A 22,935-nucleotide genomic window follows, 5' to 3' on the forward strand; every position below is an offset into this window, starting at 1 on the left:
AGCACGTGGCTCTTCCTTTGGGCCATCGTTTGGCCTTGACCCAGATTCTGCTACCTCATGACTGTGGGCTCCTGGGGTCCCCTTCTCTCTGGGACTCGCTGGTCAGTAGTAGTAGCATTAGAACTGGTATTGTGACACTCAAGAAAGCACATCGTGACTAATCACGGAATGGCTGATGTCTTAACGCTTCAGGGCTCTCTCCTTAGGGGACAGAGGGACTACTGCCAACACACCTGCACTTCTCTAGCTCCTTGCTTTGGCAGCTCTGACCTTTCTCGAAACATCACTTGTGTCCTGCCAGAAGCAGAGATTTGAGCTTTGTTGAGTTTCTTCGTTTTTGTAAGGCTGTGGCAGCTCTGGACTAAGACAATAGCAAACACTGCGACTCAGATGTTATCTTTATTCACACTTGTTGGCACTTCCCAGGAGGAACTGCTGAAGGCACAGAGGGGAGGGCGGAGATGGAGTCAGGACTCAGTTTTCCTCCATCCAGTGGAGGCAGTGACTGGGGAGGGACATCTTAACCAGAGTGAATAAAGCAAGCATCCCTGGCTGGGCTGGGCTGCAGCAGGTGGTGACTTCAGACAACCTGAGCCTCGTGTCAGGAGACGCAGATTCAGAGCGGAAAAATAAAATGATCAAGGGAAAAGAACCGAATGAATACAAAGCAATCCACTAACATGGGGAAGTTTCTAAGGCAGCCAGCAGTGAGAAACCAGGCATCTGGGGTGGCCACCTGGCTGTGCCTTTGTGCCACTGTCCCATGCCAAGCTGTTGGGCCACCAGTGCCCTGCTGAGATAGACCCTGTTGGCTCCGAGGGTGCCGTGAGCCACAGACGGTTGTGGATGGAGATGGAAGTGTGGCAGCACCAGGGCAGCCCAAGGCAGGGCTGCATGGAAAATACCCAAATATCTTTTTGAAGGTGGCTCTGAGGGGCAGTGGGGTTGGAGGGGGAAGGGACACCAGGGAGGGGAGCAACCAGCACCTTTCCTTGGGCACAGGGCAGAGCGGCCATCTGGAATCTCAGATGACCAGGAGGGGGCGAAGTTGTGGATTAAATGAAGGCGCAGCGGCCAGGCCCGGTGGGGCCCTTCCCTGCGCCTGCGTGTTCAGGGCCCGCTCAGCAGCCCAGCCAGTCCGTTTTGATACTTCCAACCTTCACACTCTTCAGACTTTGGTTCTCAAGCTTCAGGTAGTATGTGTCCTTGAAGAAGTAGCTGTGTCCTGAAAATAGAAGAGAGGCTGTGATCACCCCCATCCTGACATTGTGGGATGCAGAAGGTTCTAGAATGTCTGCCTGGTGTAAGCAAGAAGCTCTTAAATCAGAGGAGACTACCCTGCAGGGCTGGAAGCGAGGAAATGGTGGAGAGGGAAGGCCTCTCAGTTCTTGCATGTTCATCTCTAATTTGGGGATAACTTGGAGCTAAATTACATACTATCTGCCATTATTAATCCTAAGCACCATGCCCCACTTGACATAAGCACCAGAATAAAACTTTTCCATATACTAGAGACAGCAAACCAGAAGGCTTCCATGCCTATTGGGTCAACAGATGAGTTTACTTGATTCACATAAGCTGTTTTGTTTCTTTTTTTCTTTAATTCTGATTAGGTTGCCAATATGTAACTGTCTACAAAATCACATGAAAATGCAGGTCTCTGGATTATTTGTAAAACAGCTGGAGGGGTTAGTACAGTGGCACAACAGGCTAATCCTCCACCTAGCAACACCAACATCCCACAGAATGCCAGTTCATGTCCTAGCTGCTCCACTTCTGATCTAGTGGCCTGAGAAAGCAGCAGTGTAGCTCAGGTCCTTGAGACTCTGCACCCAAGTGTGAGACCAGGAAGAAGTTCCTGGCTCCCATCTTTGGGCCAGCTCAGCTCTACAGCCACTGGGGAATGAACTAGCAGATGGAAGATCTTTCTCTCTCTTTCTCACTTGTTTGCTCTCTCTCTCTCTCTTTCTCTCTCTCTCTCTCTCTCTCTCTCTCTCCTTCTCACTCTATAAAGCCTGCCTTTCAAAGAAAAATAAGTAAATCTTAAAAACATAACTGGATGACTGAGGTTAGCATGATGGCTTTCAAGTTCATCCTCTGCCTGCAGCAATGGCATCCCATATAGAGGTCAATTTGAATCCCACCTGCTCCCGTCCAATCCAGTTCCCTATCTATGGCCTGGGAAAACAGCAGGGGATTGTCCAAAGCCTTGAACCCGTACACCCATATGGGGAAAGCCTGAAGAAGCTCCTGGCGTGGCTTCAGATCGGTTCAGCTCTGATCATTGCAGCCATTTGGGGGAGTGAACCAGCAGATGAAGATCCCTCTCTGCATCTGTTTCTCCATCTCTCTATATAAATCTGCCTCTCAGATAAAAACAAATGAGTTTAAAAAAAAAAAAAGGTAACAGGCAACTGCAACACTGAGCCACCCATTCTTACAGGCCAACAGCTGGGAAACAACTGGCTCCTAGAAATTATCTATGTACTCACTTGGCCACAGACACCAACATTCCCTGCCACCTGCTTATGCCTACTCTACTCATTTGTGCTGCCTGCCTGGTCTGTAGAACTTTAGGAATGCATGACTCCTGAATCCATGAGCTCACAGACTTCTTTTAAAGCCCTGGTGCCCAGATATTTATCCTTGAATTTTGCAATCCTTAACCTCACACTTGACAGCACATTGCTTTTTCTTACACATGTTAGAACTGGAGTCACAGGAGGCCTGGACTCTGAACTCAGCCTGGGATAGGGCCTCAGCAAACCTTGGTGGATTTGAACTGACATCTCTTGTAAACAGCCAAGCTGAACTCCTTCTCAGGGCCCTGGAGAGCTCAGACCAGCCTCCAGGGGAATACAGCTTCCCAACTCTGCCTTTCAGCCTTGCTGATCTGGGAGACCTTTTATTCACTAAGGGAGCAGGGCAAAGAGTGGGAGAAGAGGGGGAACATTGCCACATGAGCAACAGCCCATGACAGAGTAGCCTGTCTCAGAGCCATCCTCCTGCTAATGGGAGGCCTCTGGCAAAACCCGAGGAGGCCTGGAATTAACCCCAGGAGAAATGAAGGGCACGAGGCCCAGGTTTCTTGCCCCTATGTCAGGGCCCCTTCCCAGCCCTGGCTCTGGGCCCTGCAGCTGTCAGGGGCAGGAGCCTCAATAAATTTTGCTGCCTGGGGCCCAGCACAGGGAACAGAGGTCAGGGGTCTGGATGCTTGCCCAGTACCGGGCTGAAGGGCTTGATTTGTTTCCCTGGGGCACGGCATGGTTGCTGTGCACAAAGAGCAAGTGTATGCTGGCGAGGAGCTGGGGCTTGGCGAGGGCAGGGAGTCCTAGAAAGCGGGGAGAAGCTTGGGCTACTTACCACCGCCCTGCAGGTCCACCACAGCATCCAGGTTATCAGGGATGGCATTCCAGGCATCCGCGATGAGCCGAGGGAAGCCAGGGTCCATCTTCTTCTTCACCTCATTGTATCTGTAAGACGTTGTACATGCCAATCCACCAGGCCTCCTTAGGGGCCTGTCCTTCCCCTACCTGGAAGGACCTGCAAAGCAGACTTAGTCCTTTGGGGGTTTAGCTGGCTATTGTGGAACTCAGACCTGGATCTGGACCCTAACTACATTCACTAATCACGTGACTGTGGACAATGCCCCAAAACAGCTTTAAGATGACTGTTAACATTTGGGAGTGCCTACTCCATGTCTAACAGGGTGACAGTCTCTTTCCATATACCTTCTCACTCAGTCCTTACCACAATGTTATGACCCGTTATTGCCGTATACCCATCTCACAGGCTAGAGACTCACAAAGGACCTCCCTCAGCTTCTAAAGTGGTAGTCTAAGCCAGACTCCAGGGCTCTAAGTTGCACTTGGAACCTCAGTTGTACCAGCTGTAAAATGGGATTGCATTTACTGTAATTCATTGGTTTAGCCTTGTGTGGGGTCCTGAGTAAGCTGCAGGCTGAAAATGAAGAGCCTTCGGAGTCCTCAAGGGTTGGAGAGCCAGGTGGGGGGGTGGGGAAACCTGCTCCATTGGTCTTTCCCTGTACGACTTAGACTCACTGCTGCTTCTCCAATGTACCAAATAGAGATGCATGACATTTTTGTCCTGGGAGATGACCATGGCTGGCAGTGAGGTGACATGGCAGGTAGTGGCTGCCAGCCCACAGTCTGTCAGTCCCAGAGTGTTAGAACTGTACCCGACAAGGTGCATGGTTACTCTGGGTCCCACCTTTAATTCCGGCAAGCATTCAGGACACTTACTGGAAGGGTCCCTTCCCTGATTAGTAACACTTCTGTCTTTTCAGGGTTCTGAAAAATGCTTTAATGAATATTGCTATCATTTAAAAAATTTTTTTCACTTCACTTAAACCCAATGGATTCACTGTTGTATAAACACTTAACAAGCTCTCAGAGGCTACCTGGACAAGCTCAAGTTTTCATGGCACTGATTTTCTGGACAGAGCTACAGTTGAATTCTACCTTGGTGGCTCCAAGCTTCCTTCCACATCGCTCCTACCTGGCTTGCTGTTTGCCTACAAAGCCACGCCGCCACCAACCTGGACTATCACACCAGCCTCCACGTGGGCTCCCTTCCAGCGCAGGCGTCCTGTGTCTCTGCCCATCACCCCAGGAACTGCCAGAAAGGCCTTCTTTAATCCCAGCTGCATCCTAAGACAACTCCTTACAAAGCCTACCATGCTTCCTCATGACCTGGGGCACCACCACTAAGTTCCCCAGATCAACACCAACATCCTCTCCAAATCCCTTCTGACCCGTGACTCTCATCCCTATGGCCATGACGGCTCAGAGACAGGTGTTTCATGCTTGAGCCCACCCTTGTCTCATTCTCATTCAGCTTCACAAACATGGGAAGGACATGAATGAATGAACCTCACTGGGGCTGAGATTTGGCACCATCAGTGTCCCATTATTACAGTGCAGTTCCAGTCCTGGTTTTATTCCCAGTTCCAACCTCATTTTATGCACATCCTGGGAGGCAGCTGATGACGGCTCAAGTGCCTGGGCACCTGCCACCCAGCAAAGCACTGCCAGCACCAGAATGCACTTGAGCACGCCCCTCGTATATGGGCACATGTGCTTGCATGCCTGCATAGGCAGATAACGTAGGAGGAGAAACAGGTGAACTGTGGCAGTCCTTCCAAGGCCACAGTTCAGAAGACCTCAGGCCTCTTTCCATGCCAAGTGCAGTTTCTAAGATTCTGTCCCTACTGCTGGCCGGGACTCAGATTGGGAGGGTCCAGGGCCTGCGATGCTAAGATGCCACGTGCAGCCAGTGCCTGTGTCAGGGAGGTATCCAGACACTGGGAGCAGAACGCCCAGTCTGTGGCTTCTAGGCTGACTGCTTTCCTCCTCAAGGCTGGAGATAGCAATCAGCAGAGCCAGCAGAGAGCCTTAGTAACAGGTCTGGAATTCCACCCTGCCCCTGGCAGGCCAGGGACAGGAGCAGTTTCTGACTGTAAGGCAGCTGCCAGTGGGGGGCGGAAAGGAGGAGGACAAACAGGCCTTGGGGAAGGAAGTGGGGATTTTTCCAAAAGGGGCAGACAAAGGCATCGGGCGTGCCCTGTTGGTAGCAGTTCCTGGGTGGGGCACAGATGCTGTGGCAGCCACTGAAGGAACCCAGGGACACTAGGAGGGAGGAGATGCCAGAACACCCCAAAGGCTTTGGTGTACAAACCACCCCTTCCGTGTGGATCAAATGACAGGGCAGTATGGCGAAGAGCACACAAGACAGGAGCCACAGCTAACACCAGGCTCTGTGCTGACACTTCTATGTTTCAGGAACTGATAATAAGTTATGCAACATAAGGTTGTAGCAAGCTATTACAATACCCTAACTCTAACCCTAATCCTTTCGTTTCTTTGATCTCAGTTTCCTCATCTAGAAAGTAGAAAGCATTACCATCGAAATTCTGAGGTTGGGGCTGTGTATCCTGCAGCTTGGCTCCTTGGCACCTTGGCTGGGACTGTGGCCTTTCAGAACAGGGTCCTTGCTTTTGGGCAGTCAGGGGCGCAGAGCCACCTGCTTCCAAACTGCCCTCCTGCCAGTTGGTGCCCACAGTCACTGAGCCTGCTGCAGGCCTTCTTGGCATTTCACCCTCTGCATTCCCTGCCTCCTCCACCTCCATCTCTAGGGATTCCGTTATTCCTGATACCGAGTAAGTAAAATTTAGCATGTAAGAGTCAAGCCCCAAACTGTCACTACAAGCGGCGTGATTTCAAGCTAGTTACTTAACACTTCTGAACCCAAGTTTCTAAATCTTTAACATGGGAATAACAATGCCCTTCCCATAGAGCCCCTAGACTAATGTCAATTCATAAAGTCAGTCTTGGTGGTGATTATTTTTATGTTCCCTTTACACAAGGAGTCACCCCAAAATATGCATATGGATGTGGGCCAGATGGGCATGACTCAGACAAAAAACTCCCGAGAAGGGAACAGAGGTTATAACCACAATTATACAGCAATGAGTACAGAGCTGGGGCTTGCCTATGGGGACTTCTCAAAAGGCTGCAGCCTTGGCAGGCTGAAGACCAGAATGGGGCTACCCATGGCCCCCCAACCTCTGGACACATCCCAGGAGACATGCCACTACAGGGCTGTGCCACCAGCCTCACCTCCAGAACTTGTCTCCAGCAAAGATGTATGTCTTCTTGTTCTTGCTCCAGTTAAAAGCAGCATCCACTCGCTGGACATCAGGGGGCAGCCCCAGGCTGGTCAGAGGCTTAGGGTACCCTCGCTCCAGGGTGCTAGCTGAATAGACCCAGTACTCGTTGCCTGCAGTGAGAGTAAAGGATGTGTTGGTGGCTGATGCTGAAATCTTCCACTTCAGCCTGCCCCCCAACATCCGCCACTGCCCTTGCATCTGCCACCCAGAGGACCCCACTGTGAACAGAGGGATATGTGGCAGGGGCACACACATCAGCTATGCAATCCTTGACCTGATGACTCACATCTTCGAGAGACTCGTTCTGCTAGCATTCATGCAATACTAAATCTTTCAAAACTTTCATTTGACTGTCTATCATTCATTGAAAAACCCACTTCCATCTTGGTTTGAAGTGACCATCCAATCATAACTGTCTATGACAAGGAAAACACGTTTCTGTACAATAATAGTAAACCTAGGGGCTGATGCTGTAGTGCCACTTGGGACACCAGCATCCTGTATCACTGCATCAGTTTGAGTCCCAGCTGCACCATTAGCTCCAGCTCCCTGCCAAGATGCTTGGAAAGAGAGACTTGGGGAGAGCTCTGGGCTCCTGGTTTCAGCCTAGATCAGCCCTGGCCCATTGTGTCCATGTGCAGAATGAATCCACACATGGAAGAGGTTCTTTTTCCTCTCTCCCCTTCCCTCACCTCTCTCCCTTTTTCTACTCATTCGTAAACATATTTCTAAATAAAAATCAGGTTTTAAAATCTCTTACTTAAAGTTGTTGCCTGTCAGATACTACAAAAGTGGAAGGAACACATCAGCAGAAAAACAGATTTTTGCCTTCTAGGGAAAGGACCTGGGAAGCTTGGAAAAGAATCAGAGGAAGGGAAAAATGTCTACTTTGATGCTGGGGCTTTAACCAGTCTCCAAGGTGAATCCTACATTTGGGTGGGTGGGGGCACTATGTTCAAAGAACAGACCCCACCAAGAAGAGGGAGGTGCACAGGGCACATGGGCTTGGGTAGTAGGGGGACCTGGTCACACACAGGAGCCCCGGGGTACAACAGGAGTATACACCCCCCACACACACACACACCTGCAAAGAAAACAGCCTTCTCCTCCTGTGGGGCCTCATACACGGCATCAATCTTTTCGGGGAGCTCAGGCCAGAATGTGGCTACCAGCAGGGGTCCCATGGGCTTGTCCCGTGGTGTCACTGTCCGCCAAATGAACCTGGAGACGGGAAAGAGGAACGGAAAGCCACAACTTGAGTCACTCTGCAGCGCTAACCACACATGCCCTCCCAAAACCAGCAAATAAAAATGAAACAAATAAAGCAAGATCCAATGACACTTCCATGATGGGAGGTCAAGAGACAACATGAAGGTTGGAGAAGGACAACAGAATGAGCGGAGTTCCCTCTACACCTGTCCGGTGGAGAAATGACCCCCTTGTTCCCCTTCTCTCCTCTCCCCAGAAGACAATCCTGGCGACGCCCTGCCCATATCTCAGTCTCAAAATCACCAACGGTGAGTGTATGGAATGGCAAGGCTTTCCTGTTTCCCCTCCTGCCCAACTAGAAACCGACTGAGGCAGGATCAAGGCATCCTCCAGCTTTTCCCAAACTGGAATGGAACAGAAATGGCACTTTGGCAAGAGTCACGGCAATCATTTCTTGAGGCCGAGCACGCCCTGCGCCTTGTAATTTAATCTCACAGCATGATCATGTGCACCGTTGGTGTTTCTCCAGTATCTAGTTGCCATTTCCTGGCAGCCTTCCTCACACAGCTCCACCTCTGTGCTCCATCCCTCTCCCTCCCCTTCCCCTTCCCTGGGAGCCCAATCCCCATTCTAGGAGCAGACCCTGATACATCCAAACCATGTGGTCCAAGTGTGTCCCTTTATCAGCTGTATCAGCAACCTTGTAAACTGGTTACCAAAGCAAATCATTGAGATCCTAGCCTCTCTAAGCTAGGGACTTCAAAGTTGTGTTTGCATGAACCTTCCAGAGGATTCCAGCACATGACAAAGTTTGAGAACTCTTGGACCGAGCTGACCAAAACTTAGAATTCCCTGGCAACTATTACTGATTCATTAGTTTCTATATGACTTAATTTGGCAAGACAATACTGGATAGATAAGTTAGCACTTCAAGTCTAGGGAATTGTGCAGGAGAGGGTCTCTCTCCCTCCTCCACTGGATGTGAATAAGGGAACTGCAGACCCAGTTACCATGGGCAGACATTGTGTGACTGCGGATCTGCTGTGGCAATGAAACCAATGTACAAAGGCAGTCAGTAGACAATGATATCAAGTCACCAACCCTCTTCTTCTTCCAGAAGGAGGATGTAAGAGTCACTTCTCTCCACTGTTTAAGCTGCTTGGGATTTGTTGGGAAGACGGTTATCTCTGTTGTATGCAGTGACCCATTCTGTGGGTCCTGTATGTGACCCATACAGAAAACGATCATGCCCCTCCTCTGGGCAAAGCAAGCTGAGAGAAGCGAAGGAACCGTCAGGATTCAATTCTAGATCTGACCACAAAGCCCAAGTTGAATCGACCTGTAGCACTGTCCTTGTCCCCCCAACTGTCCAGAGCCAATTTGTGCACATACTCACTGTCGAAATATTTACAGATTCACTCGATGAGTCCATCAATAACATCCATCAAAATCGATTTCAAAGAAGATGTAATGTGACGGGTGCCCATTCTTAGGCCCCCACTTCACAGACGCCAAGACTGTGATCAAGGCTCCCTTTATGGGAAGTGCTCCAGGCTAAATGTACTCCTGGGCAGCGGGGCCTCAGTGGACTTCTTCCTCATCTCTGTTAACTGGCGCTGTGGGGCCATGTTATCACACATCCTGATTTCAGCATTCAAACCCTGCTGAAACTTCACTTCTCACATCTCGAGTCTAACCTCTTTTGCTCCCCACTGGTCACAGACCCCATGAAAGGCAAGACATTTGCATCGTAACCCTTGGAGGAGGTCCCTCACAAGTTCCTGGGCCATCTTCCAGCCTCCTCTGGCTCTCTGTCCCTCCCTGTATAAGCCATGAACCGTAGTACCCCTATGGCTTTCTCTGCAGACCCCTACAACTTAAGCATTCTGTCCAACTTTCATTACTGCCCAAGTGCCTGGTATCCTTGACTGCCAACATTTTGCTCATGAATGCCTCTGCCTTCATATTCCCTTCACTCTACCATGGTTTACTGTCAGTCTTCTGTGCCTCTGTTTCCCCACACCATGCTGGTGATGGGTATTGGGATCCCTGGAGAAATCTGCAAAATGCAAAAGTCAATTGATCCCTACAGGATCCAGTCACGGGGCTTGGGCCTGGGGACTAAAGCCAACTCCTTTATCACTCACTTGAATTCAACTTTGTCCATGCACCCATCTTTGAAAACACTGGCCCCAATGCACCATCCTCCCTCCCACAACTCTCAGAGCCTCATAAACTCCTTGGCACAGTGGACACCAAGTAATTATTTGTTGATAATAACAATGAATGTGAATTCACTGACTCAGTGTCAGGCACGATTCCAAGCACTAAGCTCATGTAATCCTCATGTGAATCCAATGAGATAGTTGAAATATTAGCCTCGACTTAGAGCTGAAGAAAAAAGGGACTGAATTAACTTTCTTGTAATCAAGCAGGTCAGATATTCCAATCCAGATGGTCTGGCACCAGGATCCATTTCTTAATTACCACACTCCATCCATGGATGAATGGTTGAGTGGATGGGCAGTTAATGGACAGACTAAAGAGTAAGCAGATGCAAGGGGAATGGGTGAATGGCTAGACCCTTTAGTGCAGTCCTAGACACTGCCTACCATTCTCCAGAGGCCTAGGGCAGAAGGGGAGACTCAGCTCTTGGGTCAACTGTGTAGAGACCTTTATCCATACCTTGCAAGACATTGCTTTCCTCTATGCTACCATCACTTGCTACACATCCATACATACCCACACATATATACATGGTGAGTTGGCCATTTGAGGTTATGGCTGTTCCAGGAGAAGGCCTGCGGTAGACTGGTTTATTATTCCCAATGCTTGCTTTCCATTGCTACCTTGGGATTACACATCCCGGTGTGTGGGTGTGTGATTTTACTGGCCCGCCCTTTAGGACAGGTATTGGGCTTGGCTGTGTGATTTGCTTCAGTCAACGGAATATGCTCAGACGTGATTTGAGTGTGGTTGAGGTTGGCTCTTTGCACCCTGTAATTTACCACGAGTAGCTGCTAACTCACCCCAGGAGAACGGACGACATGCTAACATACCTGACCCTGAACTGTAACTGGAAGCCAAGGTCCCTGATAAACCCATGGACCATGGGGCAGTAAAAGAAATGGTCGAGTGCTGGCCACCTGCGAGTGGGAGTTGGGAAACACACACCAGCAGCACCCACGATCGGTCATCCGTGAGGCCTCCAGCAGGGACCACGAGAGCGAGGCTGGCAAGAGGACACTCACCGGTCCTTGAAGAAGAAGATCTCACCACGGATCTGGGCAATGCCGTCGAAGACAATGTCCTGCTTGCAGATCTCAGGAGTGACGGGCCCCAGCGTGGGGGTGGGGCCAGTGCCAGTGTCCACATCTGCATCAGGGGAGGGCCCTGGGGAAGGACACCTGGCTTTATGCTCTCCCCTACATCAGGGCTCCACCCCGTCAGACTCTCAGCTGGACCCATGCTCACTATATCCCTGACAGCTGTTGACCATGCCCATTTCACAGGTGAGGAGGCTGAGGCCCAGAGAGGCCAAATCTCTCCAGAGTGCAGGTTCTTATGTCCACAGGGGCTCATGTGCAGGCCCATTACTAAGGTCAATAATGTTTCAGGGTTAATTCCTCTGCTCATGGTGGCCAGTGGCATTACAGCATTAACACGGACCTGGAGAATTCCTTCAGTCTCTTGTAGCCTGTGGGCAGGAGTGCCAGCACTTGAACCAGGCACCTCTTTCCTCCAGATCTCAGGCTCATGCTCAACTCCAGGGTTCCCCAAACTTATTCACTCAGGTACAACCTGCCCCCTGTTGGCCTAGTTCAGGTACCACCAGGATCTATATATGCAATCTCTTTCTTAATGGAAGGAGTTTTTACCCTTCAGCCTCACTGAAAGCGCTAAACACAAATACTTTAATGGTTTCAGGAACTAGGTATAATATTCTCCTACACACTCAAATAAAAATACATTATGAAAATGCAAAACTTCTACCCCCCCTGAATCCTTAAGGTCATTGCACAGGATAGGAAGGTCTACTCTGTCGTTAACTAACTCACTGGGTTCTAAACCCCTCCCAGTTGGCTTAAGCTCATGTGACCTTGGGTCAAGACCTTTCCCAGAACTCAGTTTATCGGCTTAGAAATGGCAGCTGGAAGAGGCATGGATGCTAATGTCACCTTGTTCAAGTACTGCCTTGCTATACCTCCCCGACTCTCCAGGGCTAAGTCAGCACTGCCATCACCCCATCCTCGGCTCCAGTGGTCCTGGGTAAGTGGGACCTTATGGGGGCTTCCCTCCCAGGCTGTAAAACTGCACAAACCCTGCCCCAGGCTGAGGTTTACCATAGAGCTCTTGAATGCCCTTAATGTCGTCCTGTGACAGGCGGAAGTTCTTCGTGAAGGTATAAATGGGCGCCATCAGGGCCCCAGGATCCTGGGAGTGCTCCAGCCCCATGGCATGGCCAAACTCATGGGCTGCCACAAGGAACAGGCTGTAACCTGAGGCGGCGGCAAGCAGGGGGAAAGGGGGAAAGGAAGAGAGCGGAGATTGGAGTCAGGATCTGCTTCTAACCAAACATTTCCAGCAGCAGTGGGGCCAAGAGTTTTCCCTCCCCCGGGGATTTTGGGATAGTAGGTGTGTAGAGATGCTCGCAGGCATCTCTTGATGGAGTGGGACTCCCTTGGGAGAATTCTCTCTCTGGGCAGTGCAAGCTACGCTGCAATTTGGACATCTGTTGGTAATAGCAACCTTGCCCGGAAGGGGATGAGATGGAAATGAGTGCTGGGACAGATGATGTCTTGTTTTGGAGTCTGGGCCTCTGCTGAGATGGGTGGGGCCTATCCAGGGAACCTGTCCTTGACCAGGGAAGGGACTCCTCACTGCCCAAGTTGGAGGGACTGGGGAAGACAGTACCAACTTGAGATGGGGTCTGAGGAAACATTCAGAACTTTAACTAAAATTTAGTTATGTAATGCCAGTATTGCAGGAAGTAGGTTGACTTATTGGATCACAATATCAGCCCCTTAGTTTGTCTATTGGAGTTATTATTTAAACAAGCTCTGGTTGGCAGGCAGTGACACCCTGTGTCTCTGCACGTTGGCCAGGGCCTTGTACCTTGGTCAGGGCAGAAGCCCCACTTGCGGTCATCATCATAGTTGGTTGAGGTGGCACACCACATCTTGCCATCACTGCGGCCCGCGCTGGTGCAGCTCTCGTACTTGGTACCCAGGAAGGTGAAGGGGAAGACGCAGGGGGCGCCCTCTGAGTTCCCACCAATAGTCGACATGGCTGTGGGGTGAGGGACATAGGTAAAGGGGCAGAAGGGCCTGAGACCACCCACAGGAAGCAGGCTGAATACTGGTTTCCTCCTAGCCCGCCCCTTTCACATGCAGTCGCCCTGCGCAGCAGACTGAATGTGTCACCCACACGTCCTGGGTAGGGAAACTGGAGCTCAGGGAGACACCAGTCTGCTAGGACACCAGTCTGCTGGGAAGTGTCAGGCTCAGGCGGGTCGAAGAGCTTCCACCATCAGCCTCCAGGGGGTGGGGAGAGAGGCCAGAAGGCAAAGTGGCTGGGCAAGGCTGACAGTGACAACATCCTCCTCCAGGGGGCGCACCTCATGGGCCGATTCCTGCAGAGACTGTCCTCTGTAGTTTAAAGCAGGTGCTCAGTAAACACCAGGCGGGGGAGGGGAGAGTGCTAATTGGAAAACTGACACCAGAAGGTGGTGATAACTGCCCAGGAAAGGCAGGGGACAGAGAGCGTAGGGCCAGAAAGGGAGAGAGAGCGGCCCTGTCAAGAGGCTGAGAGACCTGGCATTTTGGCATCAGTGTCTGTCCTGAGCTTGGACCACCCCGTCCCAGCTCTAGGTATTGTAACCACCAACCTTGTCCTGGAAAGGGAGGCTGCTGGAGGAGGGGAACAGGTTTTCTATGGACAGCAGCAGGGCAGGGGAGGCTGTAACACTCACCTGTCTCCGGGCAGAAGCCGTACTTCTTGTCCCGGTCGTAGTCCTCCGTGGTGCCACACCAGCGGTAGCCGTCTGTGCGGCCCTCTGTGGTGCAGCTGTTATAGGATGTTCCTTGGAAGCGGAACGGGAACTTGCAGGGCTGTCCATCGGCGTTGCCACCCATGGTGAACAGGGCTGGGAGAGAGGAGACAGGGCAGGGGAGCGCAGCTGAGGGCCAGACACCTGCCCAGCACAGGGTCTGCTGGCCTCCCACCTACAGGCTCACAGCAGCAAGTTGAAGGCTATAAAAACCTCATTAAAAGCTATGAAGACACTGAGCCTGGGGTTCAATCATTTTTGCACCCAAATAAATTCACCTCTTAATTCCATTTTCCCACGAACTTTCTGAGCGCCCTTGCATTGTAGTCATCTCCACCCTCCCATGAAGAGCTGCTTCTTGGACCCCCTACAGAGGATGCTTATCTGGCCAACCCAATCAACAGACACCAGCCATGACATGGTTAACACTCTGTACTCAGCAGAAGCCTCCAGTTCCCAGTCCCAAGGACCCTCTGTCCATGCTGCCTGGTCCACACCTACACCATGTGGCCTGCTGACTACGCTACTCATGTGGGCAGGACAACAGGAGTCTCATTCCATTTCACAGATAGGGAAACTGAGGCATGGAACAAAGTGGGCCTGTAAGTGAAAGCCTTGGACAAGGATCATAACTAAAAACTAAAATCATCACCCGATGGCGATCTCTCCCTCACTGTCTTCCCCATATAAATGCAACAACACACACACACACGCACGCACACACACACACACACACACACACACACACACACACACATCTTCGCCTCCTTTCCCTCCCAAAGCTCCTTCCTGGATAGCCTGCTGCGGTCCCTGCAGGAGGGACACAGCATGAAGGAAAAGGAACAGAGAGGGTAGGGAGCTGAGCTTCGGCAGTTTTGAATCTTCAATTCAGGATCCTAGTTTGACCTCAACTAAGAAGGGGGTCAGGACAGGACAGCAGGGGAAGGACTCAAGAGTCTGGACTTGTCTGTCACGGGTTCTTGTGCTCCCCCAGCCCCTCATCCACCCCAAAGCTACAAAATGGTGTGTCTCTGCAACTGCCAACTAGCAAAACCACAAGTGCGTAACAAGGACCATCTGTGCACTGCAGAGCCAGAGGTGACCTCACCAGCCCCCGTTAACTCCACCATGGCCAGCATGGAGCCCAGGCCCTGGCTTCCGGCCACAAGTTGTGGGGCTCCCATCTGACTGATCCCCTCTCCTACACCCATGAAAATTGGTCTTGAAAGTCCATACACAGACCTGAGGAAGAGGCAAAACTGAGTTCAGACCACTTGGTGGCCTGAGAACGGGGAAAGGCAGTGTTAACACAGTTCGAGGCCAGCCTTCCACCTCTGGCCTCCCCTCAGTTGTATTTCTACCACCCAGGGAGCTCGTATCTCCCCTTGGACCACTCCCAGCGAGGATGGCCAGGATCAGACATTGACTCAGCAGTCAGGAGGGGCTGAGTAATAAGAAACTGCTAATACAAGTGTGTTGTGCATTCTCCTATCTGGCTAAAGACCAAGGCGATGGCTAGTGGCTAGGGGAGGAAGACACCTCTCCCATACTTAAAAGCACTGCTGTTGCTGTTAGACCTTTGACTGGCACAGGTACTGTCTTCTCATCAGAGGATCTGGCTCATGGAAGGGTTAACAGCACCTGATTCCCTACTGTGAAATGCAAAACACAGAGAAAGGTTTTATCTAAAGCATTCTGACTTATTAACAGCCAATGGCTTGAACTCTTACCTAATATGAAGTCTGGTTTGGGTAATAAAAGCATAAGCAGGAAGACAAGGAATAGCTACGCGTTCCTCTCCTTGCTTCATGATGGCTGGTATTAAGTTACACACGGATTCAGCGAAATTCACAATTATCATCCAAAACCCAGAGTATTTATACTATGGGAAAAGGTAGCTCTTAGACACGTTACTAGACTTACTCCTGTTTTTCCTGGATTTCCTGGGTTTGTGATCTAAATTCAGCACAGCTGATGCCTTGATCAAGAAGTTTCACAGATATCGTTTTATGAGTGGCAAGTATGAAGTATATCAAAGATGGTGTTCGAAAGATCGAGGGTGAAAACTTCGATTGTCAATTTATCAATTTCACCCCATGATGGCTTTATAATCTTTGGAAATGTCAAGTCTCAAACACTGACAATCACACACACACACACACACACACACACACACACACACACACACACACAACTACTAAGGCAAGCCAAACGCAGAGATACAGCCACAGCGAAGGGACAGAAAGGCACACACAAGATGGCACAGTCCCCCTTCTCCCACACACACACTCACCTGTATGTGCATGCACACACCCGCTCATTAGCAGTCCGCATGAGGAGAGGACCAATGGCTGACGTTGGTTGGCCTATCTGAGCCAGGTTGGATATATCACGGCACTATGAGTGCCACCTCCCTCTCCCACTTCTCAGCTCCCCCATCCATCACCAACTTTCTCCTCATGCCCTTGGACCTCTTGGTTGCAAGGTACAGAGTGGTCCTAGAGAGAACCACTACGCATGTTAAAGTTTAAGTTAATTCTAATAGGCTTCAAAAAACAAAACAAAACAAAACAACCAGTAAGCAGACTATGGCTTCACATATAGTAGTGCAAAGGAAGATACTTTGAAAAAACTGAACTGATTCCATAAAAATATTCTATAAACAATGGTCCTGATCGGGGCTCTTGGATCTGATGAGGGGGTGTGGGGGTCCACTAGTTGACCGGCAGTGCCAGTCCTGGTGAGAGTGGAGAGTAGGGATGTAGCGGAGCACTCAAGAAGGCTGGAGGTACAATAGAGCCTGGGAGTTGGGTGGGTGGGAGTAGACACTCACCTTCATGCGGGCAGAAACCGTACTTGCCATCCTTCTCAAAGTCATAGGTAGTGGAACACCAGAGGAAGCCGTCACTGCGACCGGTGTCCGTGCAGCTGTTGTACTCCTTGCCGTTGAACAGGAAGGGGAACTTGCAATACTCCCCGTCTGCGTTGCCATACTTCACACGGACCACTGGAGGCGGGGGTGACACACAGGATGGAGGTGGGATACTGCCTGCATTTCTCTGGCTATCGGGATTCTCACTCACTGAGGGGTGTGACTTCTCCCTGACCCCACCGGGACCAATTGAGAAGCCACATCCTGGTTTTGCTAGTGACAGGGAGCATTCAGAGGGGCAGAGAGGAGGCCTGGGGTTCGCAGAGGGCCCTTGCTTACCTTGCCCTTCTCCCAGGGTCCACAGCTCATCATCATCAAAGTGAGAATCTCCCCCAACACCAGTGCCTGGGGCAAAGGCATGAGCCAGGAGTCCGTCCTTGCCGTCAAAGGGGTATCCATCTCCATGCTCTGCAACACACACTGGGTCTCAGTGTCCAGCATTGGGACCCATGCATGCCTCTCAACATGCGTGGAGTCCTGCAGTCCACCCTCCCCGTCCCACTGGGTTTATCCAGGGTAGGAACTCAGTAGAGCTTTCTCGACTCGGTTTTCATCACACTATGGTCTATATCACTCCTTCAAGACCACATGGCACCCAGTACTCACACCATCTTGATTCAATGGCTGTATCACCAGCAGTGACACCATACCTACACATACAGTGTCATACCAATGCCCTCACCTTGAGTCAATGCGTCGACCTTTCTTCCTTCAAACCACACCCCTACCTTCATGCCTTACTGTCACCAAAATCTACAGCACCGAACTTCCGGCCTACTTTGCTACGAAGGTCCATCTATGCTGTCTGCCCTCATGTACACATTGTTCCCCATGCGATGTGCCTCATCACACCACCCAGTGTCTCGTCCGAGCTTCATGCCTTATGCTACAGCCACCAACTCACGCAATGATCCTGCGTTCTCCTCCACTAACTCTCAGGTCCACCCTGCTGAAGCTGTGTCTGCTGCAATCCCCCGGGGAGGTACCGGGGTCATCCAGCAGAATTTCCCATGATGTCACCAATATTCTTTATCTATTCCAGCAGCCTTGTGTGGCTATGTAGCCAGTGGAACCAACAGACTGAGTCTTGGTGTTTAAAAACTAACATCAGTTTCAATAGTCACATGTATCTATTGGCTACCTGTTGAACAAGACAGCAGATCACTGAGTGGAGGTTTGTACCCAGTTACTGCATGGTACATGTGGCTGTCCAGCCTTACATCATGTTGGATTTTCACCAGCTCCAACGTCTGCAACTTCTGCTCTTGTGTCTAAGCTGCCCCAGGATGCCTCTCCAACATCTTTCTCATCCTCTTGTCCAACCACTAACGCTCACCCCCGCAAACTTCTCGTCTGCCTACCCCAGCGACCAAAGTTGATCATGATGTCAGCTTCTCCGTCGTGGATGCGAGAAAACCTCAGTGGGGTCACGTCACTCCAGACTTGGAAGGCACGAGCAAAGGCGTCATCCACTGTCTCCTGGTCCAAGTCAGGTGTGTAGCCGATGATTCTGGAGGAGGCAGAAAGGCAGGTGAGCATGTGTGCATGTATGTGGATGTGAGTGTGTGCCAATGTGGAGTGAGTATGCACAGTGTGCAAGTGTGTGTGGGCACATGGGGGTGCACACGTGTGAGTGTGCAATAGGAACATGCGCATTCATGTCAGTGTGCACATGTGCATGTGTGTTAGGGTTCACTGACACAATAGCCCTCCCACAGGCTAGTCAATAGCTTCAGGTCCTCTATCAGGAAGTTTATGTCTCACTTCAGGCTAAGGGAACAGGGATGGGAAAAAAAAGTGCAATATAAGACACAGAGCCAACATCTCACCCTTGGAATCCAGGGCCAGCTGTGCAAAGCAAAGCTCAGCCTAATTAGCCACCAATTATGACCCTCCATAAAATTTCAATTAGCAGCCAACCATCAAGTTTCCTCTGCCTGCCCCAGTGACTAACATTTGTGACACTCTTGCTGTGTGCCAAACACTATAGAAACCCTTTCTGTAGCGGTGATTTAGCTTGTTCTCTTGCCAGCCCCAACAGGAAGGGTCTGGGATCCCTACTTTGGGGGTTGACAAATCAAGGCTCTGACCACTGAAAGATGGGTAGTCTGATGCCCCATGGCGCTAAAGCTGGAGACTGGCATCCAGATCTGATCCTATTGCCTTAGAATTCTACGTGCAAACTTCCCAAGATGTCAAGACCCCACCAAAGATCCCTCACAGATCTCCAAGAACACTGAGTCCCCCTCATCCCGATGGCCCCAGCTGCCCCAGCCCTGCCTTGTCACCTGTATGTGATCTGATTATTTTCCCACTTGGGTTTGCGTGGAAAGAAGTTATAATTGGCCACATCCGGGTTGCCACAGCGTGGCTTCCGCATGGTCTCAATGGTGTTCTGGTCAAGTTCGCCTGTCTGGGGCAATCCGAAGAACTTCTGCATCTTCTTGAGCGTGTCCTTCAGCACGAACAGGTTACAGCTCTCCTTGGGGCAGCCGTAGAAGGTGTTCAGATATTGCTGCATGAAATAAGGGACCCCAAGAGAAGCATCAGCTTAGGATGACATGGTTGGGACCAAGCAGGTGCATCTACCCTCCGAGTCCAGACACAGCATATCTTAGGGGTGCCAGGGTGCTGGCTGCAGTTCTCCAACCGACTCTGACACCCCATTGGCTCTAGAAAACACGTTACCGCCTGTCGGTGCTACGAGCTCACTCTAGGCCCGCGTCTGTATGTTTTTAACTCACTTCATTCTCACAGCAACTCCATAATGTAAATGCAATTATTCTCCCCATGACACAGCGTAAGAAACAAATGCAGAGACTTTAAGAAACTTGCCTAAAGTCACACAGTTCACAACATCCTTCCTTTACATCCACCATTGTACTTATACACCTAACAGATAGAGACTTAAAGCAACTTCTTAAAAAAGAAAAAAAAAAGTGGATTTTATTTATTTGTTAATCAGGGTGATGGAAGGAGGGAGAGAGAGAATAAGAAAGAGGACGGTTTTCTATTCACTAGCTCACTCCCCAAGTGGTCATGCTGGCTGAGCCTGGGCCAGGCCAAAGCCAGGAGCCTGGAGCTCCAACCCAGTCTCCCAAGTGGTGGCAGGGGCTGAAGCCCTTGAGCCGTCCTTCAATGCTTTCCCAGGAGCACTAGCAGAGAGCTGGATTGCAGTGGAGCAGCCAGGACTTCAACCTGCATTCTGACATGGGATGCCAGGGTTGCAGGTGGCAGCCTTAACTTGCTATGTCACAATCCTAGCCCCACTTTTTAAAATCCAGAGTCAAGGGCTACATGCATGGGCTCTGGAAACAGACAGAAGTGGGTCCAAATCCTGGAACTGCCATTTCTAAAAAGAAAGTGGGCCTGCCCTTTGGGAATCTGCCCATATCCGGGGCCAAAACCAAACTGGCCCCTGGAGAGAACCTCTGGGGATTCAGGAGTGATCAACCAATTGCTTAATGCAATAAATCCTTTTTAAAATAAAGGTGAATTTATTTATTTATTTATTTATTTGAAAAGCAAAGTTAGAGAGAGAGAAAAATGTCTTCCATCTGATGGTTCACTCCCCAAATGGCCTCAATAGCCTGGCAGGGTCACATCAAATTCAGGAACCAGCAGTGTCCTCTGGGTTTCCCACACGGGCACAGAGGTTCAAGCACTTGGGCCAACTTCCAGCGCCTTCCCAGGATCATGAGTGGGGAGTTGGATTAGAAACAGGGCAGCTGGGACTCAAACTGGCACCTACGTGGTATGCCAGCATCGTAGACAGTGAAATTACCTGCTACATTACAACACTGGCCCCTCAGCGGGTTCTTTTTTGAGAACCTGACAAGCCCTGTGCTACATTTTTGGGATACACTGGTGTGCAAAATGGAAGTTGCTAATCTCCGAGGTTCAAATCCCAGGGCAAGATGATCTGCTGATCAAAAATCAATGCAAAATTAGCTCTGTGGCCAGTGCTGCCTTGGAGTGACAAAAGGATATAGGAGGTTTGATGACAATGGCCCTGATCTTGCTCATAAGGGGTATACCCCTTATGAGTTCCATGTAATAAAGGCTGGTGCTTGCTGTGTGCTGGTTCAGGTACTCTTTCAGGCAATGGATGTGACCTCTCACCGCATCTATAGATGAGGAAACAGGGACTCTAAGGCCAGTCGGTTCCTGCCTTCCTCCTTGGAATTAAACAGGCTCCACCCCAGGATTCTTCTGTTCCTGGGTTCCCAGCAATGCCCTCAGGGAGGTACCAAACCTAAAGTTCAGCTCTCCACCTGCCACCCACAGCACCATTGTGCAGGTCAGATTCAGCCCCTGGGAAAAAAAAAAACAGCCCTCTAAAAAACTGCAGGAAGCATCCCTTATGTCAAAAGAAGGGGCAAATGTGGAGGCATTTGTGTGGCGATGCTGGTATCATGCCCCAAAGGAGATCCCATGGCAGCCAGGAGACACAATTGGGAGGAGTATATTCAGAAGGTGAGAGGTTTCTCTTGTGGCAGAGGCAACACGAGTGCGCAGGTAGTCTGCTGGGAAGAAGACCTGGGGAGCTCCGAGGCTTGAAGCGCCCACAGTGTCCAGGGCAAGGTCGGACCTCGGACCTCCAAGCTTGACTCCTGTAACGCCAAGGGCCAGGACGCCTCTGGAGCCAGGCGCGCGCACGCTCTCAAAACAACATCTGAGCCGCAGCTCGGGACCTGGGCCAGGAGGGAGGACTGGTTGGCTGCTCTCCGACCCGAGTCTGGCTTCAGCCGCCCCCGCCCCACGCGCCAGGGCCTCCTGGCGCCCGCCCATCCCCCCTCACCCGCCGCCCCAGCGCTTGTCTGTCCTCCGACTCCTTGGAACAGTTCAAAGAAACTTTCCGAAGCCTCACTCAGGACCCTCGCGGCCAACGCGCCCTGCAAAGATGGGCCACAGATGCGCCCTCCCATATTCGATGGCTTGTGGCGCGGTGCTCTGGAGCTGTTTGGTTTGGCTGGCGCCCCTCTCCAGCTGAATGCCAAGTCCCTCTCTGGCCAATCTCACGTGTGCAAAAGTTTACCCAAACTGGGGTGAAAAGGGTTCCCGTTAGCTGCTTGTCATAGATAGGCCTTGCCAGGGGTCCACTGCTAACTCCCCAAAATGCGCTTAAAGCCTGCCTCCCGGCGACCCCTCAAGGAGCCCTTCCCGGCCTCTTGCCAAAGCTCCTGGTTCCCTGCTCCGCTGGATCTCACCGCCCTACCGCGCATCGTTCAGCCAATTGCCCCCACCGTTTGCATACAGATCCCTTCCATTGCTTGCCAAGGACCCACGAAGCGGTTGGCGGAGGCCCCTCCCCCCACGCCCTGTGCCCACTCTGGAGGCTGGGGGAGGCCCTTATTCTCCTCCGAAGTTTGTCTCAACTTGGCTGTTGAGGCCCGGCACAGCAACTCACCACCGCCAACTCTTTGTCCGTTTTGGGGGCGACATCGCCAGGGAACTTGATGATGGGCGACGGCGGGGCGACGGCACGGCCCAACAGGCAACCCAGGACGCAAAGCGCCCGCAGGAGGCCGGAGAGGGCTCCCGGGGCCACTGGTGCCTCCATCCTCGCGCTCCCGGACTCCCCGCGGCACCCGGGGGTCGCTGGCTCCGGTACGGGTGGCCGCGTCGCCGCCTGGCTGACGCCCGCTCCGCTGCACTGCTGGGTGCAGAGGGTCCGCAGGGGATGGGTCGCCTCTCCCGCGCCAGGCTCAGCCGCTCACGCTCCGGGACCGCGCACCAGCCGTCGCCGCTACCGCTGGTTCTCGCAGGTCTTGGCAATCCCTTTGTATATTTAAAAGCCCAGATGCAGAGCCTCCAGGCTACGCCGGAGGAAGTCTGGATGCAGCGGAAACAAGGGCGGGCGGCCTCCAGATGTGGCCGGCTGGGCTGGGAGGGCGCTGGCAGCCTGGGGCGGGGGGAGGGGGCGCGCTCGGGCCCGCCCCTCTCCGCCCCACCCCCCACTCGCCTCCCTCCTGGGTTTTTTGTTGTTGTTTTTGTTCACCTTCGCTTACCACCACCCCCCATCCGGCTGCTGGCTACCTCTGGCCTCGGCGACCA

The 22,935-nt window shown here is 51.5% G+C and overlaps 1 protein-coding gene across 1 annotated transcript; it reads right to left on the minus strand.

Annotated features, from left to right (window-relative positions):
- Positions 1 to 388: 388 nt before the first annotated feature.
- Positions 389 to 22,724, minus strand: MMP2 (matrix metallopeptidase 2). Its single transcript, XM_040982689.1, has 13 exons — positions 22,289 to 22,724; positions 19,167 to 19,393; positions 18,240 to 18,388; positions 17,158 to 17,286; positions 16,780 to 16,953; positions 13,869 to 14,042; positions 13,013 to 13,186; positions 12,241 to 12,396; positions 11,149 to 11,290; positions 7,773 to 7,909; positions 6,639 to 6,798; positions 3,364 to 3,473; positions 389 to 1,225 (listed from the first exon to the last, which is right to left on the minus strand). The coding sequence occupies exons 1-13, from the start codon at positions 22,439 to 22,441 to the stop codon at positions 1,122 to 1,124; spliced, it is 1,989 nt and encodes a 662-aa protein (XP_040838623.1). The 5' UTR covers positions 22,442 to 22,724; the 3' UTR covers positions 389 to 1,121.
- Between the last annotated feature and the right edge of the window lie 211 nt (positions 22,725 to 22,935).

Source organism: Ochotona curzoniae, unplaced genomic scaffold (genome assembly GCF_017591425.1).
Source record: "Ochotona curzoniae isolate NIBS_2020 unplaced genomic scaffold, NIBS_Ocur_1.0 contig_3622, whole genome shotgun sequence".
In the NCBI taxonomy this organism is placed as follows: Eukaryota; Metazoa; Chordata; class Mammalia; order Lagomorpha; family Ochotonidae; genus Ochotona; species Ochotona curzoniae.